This window comes from Homarus americanus, unplaced genomic scaffold (assembly GCF_018991925.1).
Source record: "Homarus americanus isolate GMGI-L3 unplaced genomic scaffold, GMGI_Hamer_2.0 scaffold32583, whole genome shotgun sequence".
NCBI lineage: Eukaryota > Metazoa > Arthropoda > Malacostraca > Decapoda > Nephropidae > Homarus > Homarus americanus.
Window position 1 is genome coordinate 7,417,272 of NW_024713129.1, and position 19,619 is coordinate 7,436,890.

At 43.6% G+C, this 19,619-nt stretch overlaps 1 protein-coding gene across 1 annotated transcript in view; it reads right to left on the reverse strand.

Annotated features, from left to right (window-relative positions):
* LOC121866087 overlaps positions 1 to 19,619 on the reverse strand; it is a gene marked incomplete at its 5' end in the record, with an annotated part of 29,388 nt that overhangs the window by 6,123 nt on the left and 3,646 nt on the right. Inside the window, 6 exons of the mRNA XM_042365684.1 lie at positions 2,465 to 2,565; positions 3,460 to 3,637; positions 3,962 to 4,035; positions 4,160 to 4,328; positions 5,120 to 5,240; positions 8,161 to 8,167. Of these exons, the coding sequence (XP_042221618.1) occupies positions 2,465 to 2,565; positions 3,460 to 3,637; positions 3,962 to 4,035; positions 4,160 to 4,328; positions 5,120 to 5,240; positions 8,161 to 8,167 (650 nt within the window). The remainder of the gene's footprint in view (positions 1 to 2,464; positions 2,566 to 3,459; positions 3,638 to 3,961; positions 4,036 to 4,159; positions 4,329 to 5,119; positions 5,241 to 8,160; positions 8,168 to 19,619) is intronic.

Sequence of the window (19,619 nt, forward strand, 5' to 3'; positions counted from 1 at the left end):
AAGGCTATTGCCCTAGGACTGCCCACCAACCTGGTCTCATGGCTCACTGATTTCTTGGTGGACGTCGCCAGGCAGTGAGTATCAGGACTTGGTCTCCACATTCCAACACCTCACCTGCGGTGTTCCCAGGGGACCAAGATGGGACCACTGTGCTTCCTCATGCTGATCAACGACGCTCTATCGGACACTCCTCACAGGTGGAAGTACGTGGATGACTGCACTGTGGGGTTTCAGTGGACAACACCGCACCAGACTACTCATCGCTACAAGGCACCCTGGACAGGCTACAGGCATGGACTACGGAGAACAAGGTCACCATCAACAACACCAAACCGTAGTATGCACATCAATACCGCCACCGCTCCAGTGCAAGCCCCAGCAGTCACAGTGGGTGCCCATCCTCTCCAGCTGGTGCAGTCTGCCAAACTCCTGGGTGTAATTATAGACAACAAACTTGACTGGAAGGCCCATGTAAATAACACAGTCATGGCAGCCTCGTACCGTCTCTACATGCTACGACGACTTAGGTCACTTGGGACACCCACGCCAGAGCTGAGGACCATCTACAACGCCTTTATTCTCCCCAAACTAACGTATGCGTCACCAGCCTGGTCGTCTCTCTCAACTCCACCCAACAACGTCAGCTAGAGAAGGTACAGAAAAGGGCCTGCAGAATCATGCTCGGCGCAGAATACTCCGGCTACACCAACGTTCTCTCACCCTCAGTGACCTCCACCACAAAGCACTGGAAGGTTTGGCAGTGGACTACTGCACCACCCTCGTCATCGCCACCTCCTGCCTGCAGCCCCAACCCAATTCGCGCAGTCCTCCACTACAACAAAATTCAGCCCATAAGAGCCGCACGCACGATAGATATAAGAACAGCACCATCCCATCTATTGTTAAAATAATAAACAACTCCTGATTTATGTACTGTACAGCCCTGTAAATGTATTCATTGCAAATTATATCATTATGTCTAAATCAAATGTAAGTCTGTATATTTTCAGCCACCGGCTGCAACTCTATTAATAAACTTTTTATTATTATTATTATTATTATTATTATTATTATTATTATTATTATTATTATTATTATTATTATTACACTCACACACACACGCACACACATACATACTAACACACACACACACACACACGCACACACATGCATACTAAAGTACATACACAAACACATTTACATACTAACACACACACACACACACGCTGCCTAAGCCTCTTACGACTGGGAGCTAAGTCAGTCTCCTAAAGCATCGTGATACACGGGTGGCTCTATCCTCCAGCCCCTAACTCCCCTCTTCCCCCTTAACCCCTTCCCCCCTTAACCCCCCGTATAGGCTAGTCTCTCGAGTACCACAACAAACACTTACAGTTTATTGAACATCTTCCCAAATGACCGCATAGCGAAAGTTGGGGCTATCTCTCTCCTATGGCATCATACACTATTGACCTCAAACCTCCTGAACACTTGAAAATATCCTATCAAATAGATTAAGTCAATTCCATTTAGTTAATCACTGTACACAGGAACAGGTTATATTTTTATTGACATATACACTGTGTATTTGTTCCATGTATTTGTTGATATTCTGTTACTTCTTGTGTGTCTTTGTTTTGTTGTTTGTTGTTGTAATTGTTTTTTTTTTTTGTGGAATGGATTTTGTGTTTAAGTGTATGATGTGTGTTTGTGAAGTGGATTTTGTGTTTTGTTTAGTGATTTTTATGTTTGTTTAGTGTATGTTGTGTATTTGTTTAGTGGATGTTGTGTTTGTTTAGTGGATGTTGTTTTTGTTTAGTGCTCGTTTTGTTTGTTAAGTGTTTGTGGTGTTTAGTGTTTGTTGTGTTGTTTGTTTGTTAAGTGTTTGTTGTGTTTGTTTAATGTATGTTGTGTTTTGTTGTCTCTTTGTATTTTCTTCTGTATGTTTTTTATTTGTGTTTATATAATGTTCTTATTTTTTCCTTAATGTTTGCTTATTATACATCACATTGTTAATTATCCTACCTGGAACTTTACCTGTCAGTCTCATTACATATATATACACACACGGTAAACTTAGATTATATAAATACCTTAGAAAAAGATTTGGAATAAATAAACAAAAATGGTTTCAGTCACATCCATGTTTATTATATACGAACAACAACATTACAATTTGTGTGTCTGAGACATAGTGGTGACCTGGAGAGGGGTCTTACAGGTCTCGGACAGGTACTTACATGACCTGGAGAGGGGTCTACAGGTCTCGCATAGAACCTAGAGGGGTCTTACAGGTCTCGGACAGGTACTACATGACCTAGAGAGAGGGATCTTAGGTCTCACACAGGTACAAACATGACCTGGTCTCCGGTTAAATTTTCATTCTTTGTGTGGGTTTAGCGATACCTATCATCCAGGTCACTAACACAGGTCACGGTAGGGTTTTCTTGCCTCTCGGGTCACTAACAGAGGTCACAGGTGCACCATTATCTGTCGGGTCATCAATATAAAACACAGATGCACCATTACCTGTCGGGTTACCAGTACTGGTCACAGGTGCACCATTATCTGTCGAGTCACCAATATAGATCACAGGTGCACAATTACCTATCGGGTCACCAACACAGAAAACAGGTGCACCATTACCTGTCGGGTCAACAACATAGGTCATAGGTTCATCATCAAGTGACCCAGCTCAGGAAGAAGGAGGTGAACATGAGACATAGGTCAGCGTCTGTTCATCACCTCACAATATATATACAGTATTCGCCACTGTCCTTCCTCGTGTATAAAATATAGTCTGTCTATATATATCCTTGACCACAAAACATCGCCAGCACGAGCAGTAGGCTAGACGGCGCCTGGGTTTTTCTTCCGTTTCTAACAATGACACGTTTATGGAAGCGACAGCAATAAAATGTTCGCTCACCTGCTGCCTACACTTGCGTTTCTGGCAAGTGTATTATTTTCCCTGTCGCCTGGAGAGTAGTGGCGGGGAAGGTTGACACAGATAATAACAGTAGGGGGAGGGAGAATTGGGGAGGGGTGGGGAGGGAGGTGGGGGAGAGGAGAATTGGGGAGGGATTGTGGGCAGATTACATTAAAAACACTTTCTATATTCGAGGTTTTAAACTTGGTTCAGGTCTAACAAAATCGACTTATGTTTACACCTTATAAAGAAAAATAAGCACAGTATCTCTATATCATACACATTTGAGCTCATCCACAACTTTATTGAAGACAGTTGGGGATGTTGTCTCTATTACAAGTTTAGGAAAATGGAAGGCACATTAAAGTCTTACATGAATACGTTATATGGTTCACCCACACCTGTTCATTTCCTCTCAGCTTCTAGGACCAGGTACTGTAGGACCTTCTGCCCCTTCCTCTCAGTGTTGGATACATCTGGGGTGTGGTCTTTAACGCAGGATACTTCAGGATCTGGTCCTTAATGGAGGTTACCTCTAGGGTGTGGTCCTTTTGCAGGATACTTCAGGGTTCTGGTCCTTACATAGGATACCTCTTGGGTGTGGTCCTTTGTGCAGGATACTTCAGGTTCTGGTCTTAGCATAGGATACCTCTTGGGTGTGGTCCTTTGTACAGGATACTTCAAGTATCTGGTCCTTAGCATAGGATACCTCTAGGTGTGGTCCTTGTGCAGGATAATTCAAGAATCTGTTTCTTAGCGTAGGATACCTCTACAGTGTGATCGTTAGCGTAGGATACCGCTGGTGTTTTCCTTGTTATAGGATACTACTGGGGTGTAGTTCCTGCCAGGGCGTGGCCGAGGTGGTCGTCCTGTCCTTGGGCCTGGCCGTGATTGTTTGTTGGTCCATGAGTGTTGGTGTGTTGGCTGGACGCCTCATTCCTCCCAGCCTTCTCGGAGGATGAGGGGTTGGAAGGTAAATAGTTAGGGTGAAGAGGAAGAGGAGGGCGAGGAGGGCGGGAGGGCGAGGGAGGGGGCAGGTGTGGGCGTGGTTGTGTAGGTAACGCCCACGGAGGTACCGTTCTTGTGGTGGATGGCTGCCGGGTGCTCGTCTGGCCGGAGATAAAGAAAGTGTTACTGACAGAATGTTGTGGCTATTACGTAATCAGACACACCTCTCTCTCAACTCACTCGGTATAACACGTAAATAATAGTGATACACAAGTAGTAACTTACTAGGTATAATATGAACCATAATGTGGTGAGGGTCGGCGTTGGCTGGTCTACAGGTGTATCTTCCGGCATCAGTGACGGTAGCTCGCTGTATGAGGAGCCTGGAGGAGGAGGTGGGCCCGTGTTCTGTGACCACCGTGATGCCGCCCCAGGGAGAGTCATATGATAGCAGCTGGGGCAGGGAGATAAGGCTAAGTTAGGCCACTGAAGGTCTATGAAGATCGGTGAAGGTTAAGGTAGGTCAAAATAGGTCTAACAAGGTCATGGGAGTTTGAAGTAGGTTAAACTAGGTCTCAGAATGTCAGTGGAGGTTGAGGTAAGCGAAATTGGTTCTAAGAAAGTCATTGAAAGTTAAGGTAGGTCAAAGTTGGTCTTAAGAAGGTCATTGAAGATTGAGGTAGGTCAAACTAGGTCTAAGAAAGTCATGGGAGGTTTGTGTAGGTCAAAGTAGGTCTAAGAAGGTCATGGAATGTTAAAATAGGTCAAACTAGGTCTAAAAGTCATGGGAGGTCATGGTAAGTTAAAGTAGGTCAAGAAAGGTCAAAGCTCATCTTCTTAGGTCAAGGTAGGTCAAACTCCAACATTTACGACACAACAGAACTAATGAACAATAACACTTAAAAAGTTACTGTAACATAATTGAGCCTTTGTGAGACTTAAAAACTCTCACGTGACTCACACTGACTTTCTCAAATTCGATGACTCACCTCCTCACGGTGACTGTTGCTGACTCTCACCTCTCTCATGGTGACTGTTGCTGACTCTCACCCTCCACCACCCCCCACACCTCACTCTCGGTGACTGTTGCTGACTCTCACCTCTCTCCCGGTGACTTGCTGACTCTCACCTCTCTCACGGTGACTGTTGCTGACTCTCACCTCTCCCAGGTAATCTCTGACCTCTTTACAAATGACTCCCTCTCCTCTACCCAGAATGACAGGTGTTGCAGCTGATGTGACTCACCTCACTCTCGTGGTACCAGAAGATGTAGGGTGGCGGCTCTGGACTGTGGTTGACGACACAGGTGAGGTTGATGGTGGAGCCCGAATTGATGTAGAGGTCAGGACCGCCCAGCACCCGGGTTCTGGTTCTGACAGGAAGATAACACTCAGAGGAGGTTCTGATGATAATGGAATTTATTTGATGATACTAAGACGACTTCTGACTACATGATAACGTGAGATGGAGTATTATAATATGGCTTAGTTTATAGAGCATGATACTAACACACACACACACACACACACACACACACACACACACACACACATACACACATACACAGGTGCACAGTTTGGTGATAGTAAAGCAACGTGATAGAAGACCCGACACAATAATACTTACCGTCTCTGACCTGGCCGGGGATCGAACACACGTCTCGTAGATTCACAACTTCAGAGCGTTACCAATTTATCCACCATTTCCTTCTTCACTATCTCCCCCTTTCCTACCCTCCTCCTCCTCCCTCCTTCCTCCTCCTCTCCCTCCCTCCCTACCTCCCTCTTGTTTGATATTGTCTCGGTTATTGTGCTCGTTCATTACGGTGTCTCGCTCTAACAACCACGCTTCTGCCAGCTTGATTGGCCAAGAGCTCCGCGCTTTGATGGTCATAATAACCTATTGATGGTTATTTTAGGTTGTGGTTGGTGTTTGGCGCCTAATGTGGTTGTTGGTGTGGTTGTTGTGAGTGTTGATGGCTGTTGTGGTTAATGGTGGCTGCTGTGGTTGGTTTTGGGGTTTTGTGGTTGTTGGTGGCTGTCATGGTTATTGGTGGCTGCTGTGGTTGTTAGTATGATTTTGTGATTGTTGGTGGCTGTTTTGGTTGTTGGTGACTGTTGTGCTTGCTGTGGCTGCTGGTGGTTATTGATGATTGTTGTGATTTTGTGGTTATTATGTTTGTTGTTATTGTTGGTGGTTGGTGTTGTTGTTAGTGGTCGGTGTGACTGTTGGTGGTTGTTGTGGTTGTTAATGTTTGATATAGTTTTTGGTGACTATTGTGGTTGTTGGTGGCTATTGTGGTTATTGGTGGTTGTTGTGCTTGTTGGTAGCTGCTGTGGTGATTGATGGTTGTGTGTTGTGTTTGTCGTGTTTGTTGGTGGTTGTGTGGTTGGTTGGTTGTTGTTTATTGTGGCTACTGTGGTGATTGATGGTTGTTGTGGTGATGGTGGTGTATTGTGTTTGTCGTGTTTGTTGGTGGTTGGTGGTTGGTGGTGGTTGTTGTGGTTGTTGGCTACTGTGGGATTGATGGTTGTTGTGGTGATTGGTGGTTGTGTATTGTGTTTGTCGTGTTTGTTGGTGGGTGGTTGGTGGTGGTTGTTGTGGTTGTTGGCGGCTACTGTGGTGATTGATGGAAGATAAATCAATTTATTTGAACCTCTAAAACCTTTCACTCAAAATTGTCAAACCTTGTATGGATGACTATTAAACTAATTGTTCTAAACTAGGTGCACTCTAAATCACTGGGTAGGTCTCATTTGAAGTATATAGACTTACACATTTTAGTCAAACATTTAAACTCTTTCTTGTCCATTTATTTGAAAAATTTCTGATCAACTCCACAAGCTTTATCTATTTTCATTTTAACAGCTGCCTCAATTTTGTTTCCAGAATTGGCATTTCGATCTTTATTTTATATTCATTTCTTACCTCAACTTTATCCTTATCATTGTATAGTTCTTCTAAGTATTCTGACCATCTTTCTTATTGTCGTTGCTTTTAATAATCCCAATCTATTTCTTTTCTTTTTTTCTGGTTCATTTGTTTAATCTTTCTGTACATTTCCTTATAACTATACCTTCTGTTATCTTCCATCTCCTCGCTATTTGTAACCTGTCCGTATTATTTCACTTAACCCCAGAATGCCTCACTGCAGTCTTTCCATTTCTCAAATAAATAATTACAACCTTATCAGCCTCATATACAGTAATGTCCTCCAATCTTTATTTTGTGTGTGTGTTCATTCTTAAACTTCCTTAGTTCTCGGTGGCACACTACCGTCAGCTCCTGAGGTAATGTGGTTGGACCTTTGGTGACGATGATCCAACAGGAACGCCAGAATATCCTTTATTATGTCTGTACATCGTTGTTCAAGGGCAAGGGATGAAGTTAATGAGAATGGCTACCCAAACATTTTCTCATCAGAAGATTAATTATAGGAGAAGAAAAAGTTGGAACGAACGATAGAGAGGTCGATTATACTTCACTGTAAAGAACCAACACAGCAAAGTTACCTAACTAAACCAAACCTAACCTAACCTAACTCTAACTCCAACCAAGCCAAACCTAACCAAACCAATCTTAGCTTAACTTAACCAAACTTAACCCAACCTAACCAAACACACCAAATTTAACCTGACACGGAACGGACATTCTAATCACAAATCAAAGACATGACACAACAACTATCAAAGAGCTGAACCAATCACATCACGAGAGAGTTGCTTTAAGAGTCAAACATCGAAATGGAAGAGTTTGGTTATGGTGCCGTAGCGACTGGTTACTGCTCGAAATAGCAATTAATCGTCAAGGAAGTCGATCTCAAAGCCAGGGTGAGTTTTCGTGTCGTCGAGGTGTGAGACGCACTATGTTGATATGTCTCTCTCTCTCTCTCTCTCAACTAAAAACAATATATACATCCACCCTTTTTTGTCCATGTAATTTTGTCCAAGGGATTGTGTCCAAGGATTTTTTGTGTACAAGGGAAAATTTTGTTCGAGGGGGAATTTTGTCCGTACATTTCTCCAGAGATTCCTTATTTAGGATTTGTGTCCAGAGAGATTATGTCCAGGAGGATGTTATATCCAAATAGATTGTGTCCAGGAGGTTATGTCAAGATAGATTACGCAAGAGTAAGTACATCTTGATAAATTGTGTCCGCAAAGATTGTATCCAACGGTGAGTTATGTCCGACAGATTGTATCCAAGGGTGAGTTATGTCTGGATAGATTGTGTCCAGGACTGGTTTCCTCTGCCCCAGACTGTCAACAGCAGCCACTAACTCAAACACCGCCTCTCCGATTTAAACACAAAGTCATGTTGGTAAATTAACTGCCTGAATGACAGAGACTGGTAGTGGTGGTTGTGTGAAGGGTGGTGGTTGTGTGGTAGTGTGGTGGTGGTTTGTGGAAGTGGTGGTGGCTGTGTGGTAATGGTTTTTGTGTAGTGGTGGTTGTGTGGTAATGGTGGTTGTGTGGAAGTGGTGGTGGTTGTGTGGTAATGTTTTTGTGTAGCACTGGTGGTTGTGTGGTGTGTGGTGGTTGTGTGGTAATGGTGGTGGCTGTGTGGTAGTGGTGGTTGAGTGGAAGTGGTGGTGGTTGTGTGGTTGTGGTGGTTGAGTGGAAGTGGTGGTGGTTGTGTGGTAGTAGTGGTTGTGTGGTGGTGGTGGTGGTGGTGGTGGTTGTGTGGTAATGGTTTTGTGTAGTAGTGGTGGTTGTGTGGGAGTGGTGGTGGTTGTGTGGTAGTGGTGATGGTTGTGGTAGTGGTGGTGGTTGTGTGTGGGTGGTGGTGGTTGTGAAGTGGTGGGTGGTAATGGTGGTTGTGTGGTGTGGTGATGGTTGTGTGGCAGTGGTGGGTGGTTGTGGTAGTGGTGATGGTTGTGTGGTAGTGGTGATGGTTGTGTGGTAGTGGTGGTGGTTGTGTCTTAGTGGTGGTGTATGTGGTAATGGTTGTTGTGTGAGTGTGGTGGTTGTGTGGAAGTGGGTGGTTGTGTGGTAATGGTGTGGGTAGTGGTGGTTGTGTGGTAATGGTGGTTGTGTGTAGTGGTGGTGGTTGTGTCTAGTGGTGGTGGTTGTGTGGTAATGGTGGTTGGGTGGTAGTGGTGGTGGTTGTGTGGAAGTGGTGGTGGTGTAATGGTAGTTGTGTGGTAATGGTGGTTGTGTCTTAGTGGTGGTGGTCATGTGGTAATGGTTGTTGTGTGGGAGTGGTGGTGGTTGGTAGTGGTTTTGTGGTAGTGGTGGTGGTTGTGGTAGTGGTGGTGGTTATGTGGTAATGGTGGTTGTGTGGTAGTGGTGGTGGTTGTGTGGTAATGGTGATGGTTGTGTGTGTGGTGATGGTTGTGTGTAGTGGTGGTGGTTGTGTCTTAGTGGTGGTGGTTATGGTAATGGTTGTTGTGTGGAGTGGTGGTGTGTAGTGGTTTTGTGGTAGTGGTGGTGGTTGTGGTAGTGGTGGTGATTGTGTGGTAGTGGTGGTGGTTGTATGATGATGGTGTTTGTGTGTTAATGGTGGTTGTGTGGTGGCGGTGTTTGTGTATTAGTGGTGGTGTTAGTGTGTTAGTGTTTGTGTTGTGATGAGGCTTTGTATCTAAGGTGTATGTGTGGTTGTGGGAGGTGATTATGTGGTGTTTGTAATGTGGTGTTTGTGCTGTAGTGGTTATAATGGTGTTTGTTTAGTAGCTTGTTGTTTGTGGCGCTTGATATGTAGGAGTGATGGTGTCTAGGAATTGTATGGTGTTATGTGATGTTCGGTTATGGTTTGGTGATAGTATGTGGTGTAAGGTCATTATGGTGTGTGACCGTGATAGTGTGTGGTGTGAGGAGGTGGTTATGGTGTGGTGACCGTGATAGTGTGTGTGTGAGGAGGTGGTTATGGTGGTGACCGTGATAGTGTGGGTGTGAGAGGTGGTTATGGTGTGGTGACCGTGATAGTGTGGGGAGGTGGTTATGGTGTGGTGACCGTGATAGTGTGTGGTGAGGAGGTATGGTGTGTGACCGTGATAGTGTGTGGTGTGAGAGGCGGTTATGGTGTGGTGACCGTGATAGTGTGTGGTGTGAGGAGGTGGTTATGGTGGTGACCGTGATAGTGTGAGGAGGTGGTTATGTGTGGTGACCGTGATAGTGTGTGGTGAGGAGTTGGTTATGGTGTAGTGACAGGTGTGGTGTTGAGAGGTAGTTATGATGTGGTGATAGTGTGTGTATGGTGTGGTTATACTGTGTGTGGTGTTGTGAAGTGGTATATAGGTTATGGTGTGTTGTTATGATGTGGTTTAGTAGGTATAGCGTCACTAATGGTTATGGTGTATGTATGGTGGCACGTACAATGACAGAGTATAGTGCGGTATTGAGTATGGTGTAAATGAAGGGTGGTGAGAGAGGGTGTATGGAATTAATATATAAATGAATTGTGTTAACTGTATATATTACATCACCTATCCTGAATAAGAGTATGTATGTATGTATGTATGTATGTATGTATGTATGTATGTATGTATGTATGTATGTATGTATGTATTATCATTATACGTATCATCACACTACACATGTATCACTATATCTTAACACCTACAGTATATACTACTTCTGACACTATAACCTCCACTATTTGTCACGTGTCTTGTTACCAAACCATAATTTACACCGGAGAGTAACACGGAATTATATCACTCTCGTTATTTATTGTCACGTATTATAGCATCGTCTAAGGGTCAGATTATTAGGAATTATCTACAAGAAAAACAAACTGAGAGAATAATTTACGAATAATTTACTGAATACTTATAATCTGTCACGAGATTTTACGCTTAGTTATATAATTATTGATGAGTTTAAAGAAGACTTGTCATAATGGGTAAAATAATCTATCAAAGGATTACTTTAGTGGATCATACTTTTCTATATAATCATCAGACATTTGCTTCCTTTAATTACACTAGTTGACCAGGGTTCGGTAACATGGATCAAATATGCTGCACTTTATTAATTTTGGGCTGATGTCAAATATTGCAATAAAAAAGTCAGTAACGTAACATTTTTATGATATATGTGTACAGGGTATATGTAGTGTAGGAATATAATACGTACTTGTGTTGGTGGGGATATATTAAATGCAAGGTGAAGGCCTCCCTATACCTACACCATCGGCTAATTTGGAAGAGCTCTCAACTTTGGATGAGGAAATTGAGGAAGAAATCCCAGAATCATCCCATGATCCTCCTTTCGTTGACCAGACTTCCAATGAACCACATCTTAGAGAACAAAGTGAACTTAATCATCTTGTACGTGATCCCCGTCTGTCACAACAGCAGGCGGGACTTTTAGCATCAAGACTACAGAAATGGAACTTGCTAGCGAAAAAGACAAGAATTTCTGTTTTTAGGCAAAGCAATATTACATTATCTTCATTGAACAGTATGCAGGATTCCCTCTGTACTGATGTAGATGGACTGATGTCAGAGTTGGGAGAAAAACTTGACCTAGAGGAATGGCGACTTTTCATACATTCCCCCAAGTTTAGTTTGAAAGCAGTATTGTTGCATAATGGGAACCAGAAGCCCTCAGTTCCAGTAGAGCATTCTGTAGGTTTGAAGGAAACGTATGATAGTATGGAGAAAATACTGACCGCTATTAAATACAAGGAGTATAGATGGCAGATCTGCGGCGATTTGAAGGTTACAGCCCTTCTACTGGGCCTTCAAGGAGGGTTAGCGAAATATTGCTGTTTTATGTGTTTATGGAACAGCAGAGCAACAGAAAAACACTACAACACAAAAGACTGACCTAAGAGAGAAGAGTTTGTTCCAGGATAAAGCAACGTTAAATATACTCCCTTGGTAGACCCAACCGATGTACTTCTACCTCCTTTACACATCAAGCTGGGACTAATGAAGAATTTTGTGAAGGCTGTGGATAAACAAGGTGATGGGTTCGTGTACCTGAGGGGAAAGTTCCCACAGCTCAGTCATGCTAAAGTCAAAGAGGGTATCTTTGTTGACCCACAGATAAGAAAGTTGCTTCGTGATGACGACTTTGAAAACAAACTGAATGAAAATGAGCAGCTGCATGGAAATGCTTCACATCTGTAGTCAAGGTGTTTCTTGGAACAAGAAGGAAAAAAACCTATTGCCAACTTGTAGAGGAACTCTTAAAAAATTACAAAAACTTAGGGTGCAGAATGTCCCTGAAAGTCCACCTCCTACACTCGCACTTGAACTTTTTTCCTAAGAATCTGGGGGCGGTTAGTGATGAACAGGGAGAGCGATTTCAACAGGACATAAGACGTATGGAGGAAAGGTGTCAGGGTAGATGGGATCCTGCCATGATGGGGGACTATTGGTGGTGTTTACACTCGGAGGACAATACAACACATAAAGAGGATGAAATAAAATAACAACTGCCCATACAGTGGCTAATGAATACTTTTTGTGTCGTCTTATGATTGTTTTGATTCGTTATTGAATTTTAGTGATGTCGTGGGAAAAAATAACAGGAAAAATATTATTTGTCAGTTTTGTATTTGTAAGATTTTATTTTTATATAACAAATAAACTGTTCGTGCCAGAGAATTTGTATTGCCAAACTTGAAATCAGCACCTCAAAATTACCGTAAGGAAACCGTTCTGAACCATGTTACGGATATTTTTTTATTTGTTGCCGAGTGTTATTCTCTAAGGTCAAAGATCAACTTCTTGGACACGTCTCTCACACGTTCCTCAGCCATCAGTCTCCTCCACACGTTCCTCAGTCTTCAATCTCCTTCCCTCTCAGTATTCAGTCTCCTACCCTTTCAGTCTTCAGTCTCCTCCACTTTCCTCAGTCTTCAGTCTCCTCCACACGTTCCTCAGTCTTCAGTCTCCTCCACACGTTCCTTAGTGTTCAGTCTCCTCCACACGTTCCTCAGTCTTCAGTCTCCTCCACATGTTCCTCAGTCTTCAGTCTCCTCCACGTTCCTCAGTCTTCAATCTCACGTTCCTCGGTCTTCAGTCTCCTCCACGTTCCTAGTAATTCAGTCTCCTCCACACGTTCCTCAGTGTTCAGTCTCCTCCACACGTTCCTCAGTCACCAGTTTCCTCCACACGTTCCTCAGTCTTCAGTCTCCTCCACACGTTCCTCAGTCTTCAGTCTCCTCACGTTCCTCGGTCTTCAGTCTCCTCCACACGTTCCTCAGTCTTAGTCTCCTCCACGTTCCTCGGTCTTCAGTCTCCTCCACGTTCCTTAGTATTCAGTCTCCTCCACGTTCCTCAGTGTTCAGTCTCCTCCACGTTCCTCAGTCTCCAGTTTCCTCCACACGTTCCTCAGTCTTCAGTCTCCTCCACACGTTCCTCAGTCTCCAGTTTCCTCCACACGTTCCTCAGTCGTCAGTCTCCTCCACGTTCCTCAGTCTTCAATCTCCTCCACACGTTCCTCAGTGTTCAGTCTCCTCCACGTTCCTCAGTCTCCAGTTTCCTCCACACGTTCCTCAGTCTTCAGTCTCCTCCACACGTTCCTCAGTCTTCAATCTCCTACCTTCTCAGTCTAATGTTTTTGTGCTTATCTTTCAACCACGTCCCTCCACCTTCCCATCAGCCTTACCTCCTGATCCCATCTCCTTTGATCAGCTCATTCCAGGCTCGTTTGATCAACTCCGCCTCCTTCTTCCTCTTCGTATCACTCAACATTACCAAATCCTTTCACTCTTACCTCTCTCTCTCTCTCTCTCTCACACACACACACACACACACACACACACACGCACACACACACACACACACACACCCCTTTGTGATTATATACTCATCACTGGTCTTCTTGATTGACTTATTTTAAATTCTTCTTCTTCTCTTTGTTGTTATTGTTGTACGTGTCCATTCCAAACATCAACACCCATTTAATCATCATTTTATGTACATTCATCTTTAATTTACTTTCTATCCTTCCGTTACTCATTATTCAGTTAACCTCCCTCAATTTCGTCCATCCATCCCTCAGCCTATTCCTTACTTCCTCTTCTTAATTACTTTCCTCAGCCCCCCCAACGCTGAGTTCATCTCTTATATCTTACCATCTCCCTCAGCATCTCATTTCTCTTATCCAAAATCGCGATCTCACCCGCTACCATCTTGCTACACACCACAAACTCTGCTGTCTTCCCTGTATATTTAAGTCAACATTGTGATTCCTCAAAACTCTCCTGCCAACATATTGCTCCTCTTTTGTAGTTTTTCTTCCTTTTTTGGTGTTATAGGAGAATATTATTCATAACCTGTAGCTTCCATAACCACCAGTCTCTAATTTTCTTACTTAATACACCTGTCATGGAAATAAACAGTAAGGGACTCAGTGCTAAACCTTGAGGTGCGCCAACTCTCACGTCATACCGTTGTGAGTCGCCGTCTATAGTACGTAATATAGTTTATTCCTTTAAAGGCGAAAAGAAAAAAAAATAATCGTCCTCAAAGTGTTAAACCTTCACCTTAAAGGGTTATACCACCGTTGCTTTAAAGAGTCAAACATTTTCCTTTAAAGGGTTAAACTATCATCCTCAAAGAGTTAAACCATCGTCCTCAAAGAGTTAAACCATCGTCCTCAAAGAGTTAAAACATCATCCTTAAAGGGTTAAACATCGCTTCCACCATACTAACTAATAAACAAATTTATTACGACCATTTACACATACTTCCCGTATTACCTCACATCATCACTACACTATAAGGTAATAACTATCTCTCAACTTGTGTATACTTATAATCCTTGCAGGTATAGTGGAGTGGGGAGTGATTAACTGGAACACAGGTGAACACTAATACAATAGAGAGTCTTTGTGAGTGATGATACTTCACGCAGCATCACCAGGTATAATACTCCGTCACCAGGTGTAATAATCCAGCACCAGGCAGCACCAGGTATAATAATCCAGCACCAGGTGTAATAATCCAGCGCCAGGCAGCACCAGGTGTAATAATCCAGCGCCAGGCAGCACCAGGTGTAATAATCCAGCGCCAGGCAGCACCAGGTGTAACACTCCAGCAACAGGTGTAATAATCCAGCGCCAGGCAGCACCAGGTATAATACTCCAGCGCCAGTTATAATGCTCCGGCAGTATAATAAAGCTTCACAACACCACAGTGGGAATCATCGTGACCGCATTACTTGATTACTTGGTGAGGTAGAACGTTGTTGTTATTACTCTCTCTCTCTCTCTCTCTCTCTCTCTCTCTCTCTCTCTCTCTCTCTCTCTCCATTTTCTAATTCTACCTATTTGTCCTTTCACTTCACCGTTTTTCTCTTCTCTTTCTCTTCCTGTCATATTGATTTCTTTTCTCTCGCTTTCTTTTCTCACCTGTCTCTTTTCACCTTTCTTTTCTCCCTTGTCTTGTCCTTGAATTCCTTCTTATTTTTCCCACTCTCTTCCCCCTCCTTACCCCACGTCTCTTCTCTTCCACCCTCTTTTAAGCTTTCCCTCCCTCCCTTCTGCCCTCCCTTCTTCCTCCCTTCCTCTTCCCCTTCTCTTTTTCCCCTTCCTTTCCTCATCTCAAACTATACCCGCCCCCCTCCCTCCTTCCTCTCCACCCATTCTTCCTCCCCCCCTCATCCTTTTCCTCCCCACCTCCAAATTTTATCTCTCTTTATCTCCCTCTCTCTCTCTCTCTCTCCCTTCCACCATTCCTTCCTTCCCTCCCTCTCTCCTCCCTCCATTCTCCTCCCCATTTTCACTGCTCTCTCTCTCTCTCTCTCTCTCTCTCTCTCTCTCTCTCTCTCTCTCTCTCTCTCTCTCTCTCTCTCTCTCTCTCTCTCCTGCAACCTTCTATTCCTTCTCTCACTTCTTCTCTCCCACCTCTTTCACTCCCCTGTCTCTCCAACCTTTCACTCTCCCTCCTTCCCTCCCTCCCTGGACGTGTATCCTCTAGTGAACCATTAACAAAGGAGTCCCATTCAACAGCCTAAGGGAATAAACGTTCCTGATATCCATTAACTAAGGGAGAAACTGATTTCTTCCATTCCCATTACTTCCACCATTATCAGGAATCCTCTCTCTCTCTCTCTCTCTCTCTCTCTCTCTCTTTTACGACTTAAGTGGTTAGAGCATCAACAGAATGTAATTCAGTATCGTCTCCAAAATCTACCATCACTCTCAAATCTACTGTTACTCCTCCTCCAAATTCTACCTTACTCCTGCAAAATCTATCTTCCTCCCCTACAAATCTACGTTCTCCTTTCTCTCCTCTCAGCCCTAATTAATACCGAGTCGTTTATCTGAGTCGTCTATATTGAGTCGTATATCCTGGTTGTATATCCTCAGTCGTATATCCGGGTTGTATATACTGAGTCGTCTACTGTATATTCGGTTGTATATACTGAGTAGTCTACGGTATATTCGGTTGTATATACTGAGTCGTCTATATTGGGTCGTATATACTGAGTCGTATATCCAGGTCGTATATACTGAGTCGTCTATATTGGGTCGTATATACTGAGTCGTATATCCTAGGTCGTATATAGTGAGTCGTATATGCTAGGTCGTATATACTGAGTCGTATATCCAGGTCGTATATACTGAGTCGTCTATATTGAGTCGTATATACTGAGTCGTATATCCAGGTCGTATATACTGAGTCGTCTATATTGGGTCGTATATACTGAGTCGTATATCAGGTCGAATATACTGAGTCGTCTATATTGGGTCGTATATACTGAGTCGTATATCAGGTCGTATATACTGAGTCGTCTATATTGGGTCGTATATACTGAGTCGTATATCCAGGTCGCATATACTGGAGTCGTCTATATTGGGTCATATATGCTGAGTCGTATCAGGTCGAATATACTGGGTCGTCTATATTGGGTCGTATATACTGAGTCGTATATCAGGTCGTATATACTGAGTCGTCTATATTGGGTCGTATATACTGAGTCGTATATCAGGTCGCATATACTGAATCGTCGTCTATATTGGGTCGTATATACTGAGTCGTATATCCAGGTCGTATATACTGAGTCGTCTATATTGGGTCGTATATACTGGAGTGGGCATTATATCAGGTCATTATATACTGAGTCGTCTATATTAGGTCGTATATACTGAGTCGTATATCAGGTCGCATATACTGAATCGTCTATATTGGGTCATTATATACTGAGTCGTATATCAGGTCATTATATACTGGGTCATTCTATATTGGGTCGTATATGCTGAGTCGTATATCAGGTCGTATATACTGAGTCGTCTATATTGGGTCGTATATACTGATCGTATATCCTAGGTCGTATACTGGAGTCGTCTATATTGGGTCGTATATACTATGAGTCGTATATCCAGTCATTATATACTGAGTCGTCTATATTAGGTCGTATATACCGAGTCGTTTATCTGAGTCGTCTATATTGAGTCGTATATCCTGGTTGTATATCCTCAGTCGTATATCCGGGTTGTATATACTGAGTCGTCTACTGTATATTCGGTTGTATATACTGAGTAGTCTACGGTATATTCGGTTGTATATACTGAGTCGTCTATATTGGGTCGTATATACTGAGTCGTATATCCAGGTCGTATATACTGAGTCGTCTATATTGGGTCGTATATACTGAGTCGTATATCCTAGGTCGTATATAGTGAGTCGTATATGCTAGGTCGTATATACTGAGTCGTATATCTTCTGTATATACTGGGAGACCTTAACTTGGGTATATCTCATTCTGTTATATAAACGAATAGAATAATCTGATCATGTCTTCGTCCTCCTCCTCCTCCTTTCTTCCTTCACTCTTTTCATTATCAGGACCCAAAGAGAAAGAGAGAGACAGAGAGAGAAAGAGAGAAAGAGAGAGCAAAATTTTTTTCCCCTTAGGTAATGAAAACCGCATCGGTAATTGGAGAATCTCTCTCTCTCTCTCTCACACACACAATTGATAATGGAGTGAAACATATGATGCCCCTCCATCATACCGTTAGTCTTAATTACCAGTGAGGGAGATAGGGAGAAATATAGAGACGAGGAGATACTCGGGAACTTCGTGTTTTCTTTTTCCTTGTGGTTATCAGCATATATATATATATATATATGGGAGATAAAGAGAGACATACAGAGGAGATGAGGGAGGAGTCGAGGAGATGAAAGGAGAGGTGGGGGAGATGAAAAGATACACAGAGGGGGAGAGATGAGTTGAGAGACAGAGAGATATATCGGGTGAATGAAGGGAGAGAAGACACTAGAGAAGGGGGAGACGCCATTCTGCTCGCGCCATTAACCAACACCATAATGTTCCACAACACTCCTCCGTCCATCATTAATCCACCCATTAGTTCACTGTTTTACTTCACCATCAACCCATTTATCTACCCATAAATCTACCCAAGAACTCAACCATCATTCAACCCAGAAAGCATGTTCTATGACACACTCTACTACTACTACTACTTTGCTGTCACTCTGAATCGAGTATGACGATCATCCAGCTATGATACAATGATATGAGTTATTAAGGATGTCACCTAGGTTGGTGAGTTCTGAGGTGACTAAAGAGGCCGATACAAGACCGGCAGGTTAGTTCACAGATGTTGCACATGTGGAGGGCTACATCTAGTGCGGGAGGTGGGGCGGCAGCGTCTTTCCGGCGTTGGTGTTTGTCTGCCTCGGTTTGCAGTCAGGCTAATTCGAAAGTATTGGCACCTTCTTGTGTGGTGCTCCTCCAAGCGTTAAAGTGTGGAATAATCGTCTCCCAGGTGAGGGGGTCGATTTGGTACTTTTTCAGGTTTGTCTTAAGACTATCCTTATACCTTTTCAGTTGCCCGCCAGCATTACGTTTACTGTTCGTTAGATAACTGTAAAGTAGCTGCTTTGGCAATCTAATGTCGTCCATGTGGGTAATGTGGCAAGACCAGCATAGTTGTTCCTGGTTAATGGTAGCCTTGATGCTCCTACACTTGGTGTTAGCAAGAATACTGCCATTTGTTCTCTTGTCTTCCCAGCGAACTCTGAGGATGGAGCATAGACTACGGCGGTGATAGTTTTCAAGTGCCTTGGCCCATGTCTCGCTGCCATATAGCAGGGTTGGGAGGACCACTGCTCGATATACGTGCAACATTGTAGATAATTTCAGCTCCCTGCAGCTGAAGAAACGGGTACGGTGTCTGCCAATGGCATGAGTTGCACATCTGATCCGATGTTGAATCTCTTCATCGATGTTCGCGGTGGTGGACAGGTGGGAGCCGAGATACTGAAAGTGGGTAACATTAGAGAGGATAGTACCATTAAGCTGGATGGATGGTGGAGGTGTGGCTGTACCAGAGACAGGCAGAAAGAGAACCTGAGTCTTACGTACATTCACCTCAAGGCCGAAGTGTGCCTACGCATCTGCATAGGTGTTCACGATCTCCTGTAGGTCGTGTTCAGCGTGAGCGACAAGAGTGAGGTCGTCATCATACTGAAATTCAGTAATGGAAGCTGTCGACTCCTTTGTTCCTGCCTGGAGTCGTCTTATGTTGAAAAGCTCCTTCATCCGGTACTGGATGTTCACCCCGCCGGCTAAATTGGCACTGGCACGAGTAAGGAAGGCAGCCAAGAAAATGGAAAAGAAAGATGGTGCCAGTACACACCCGTTTGGATGGGGAAGAACTCGGACTGGGTGCCATTGTGCAGGACACTGCCGTTCATGCCATCATGGAGTTGCCTCATGATAGTGATGAATTTTGGTGGGAAGCCAAAACGGCTGAGGGTCCACTAGAGGGCCTCCCTGTTGAGCGAGTCGAAGGCCTTGATTAGGTCGATGAAAGC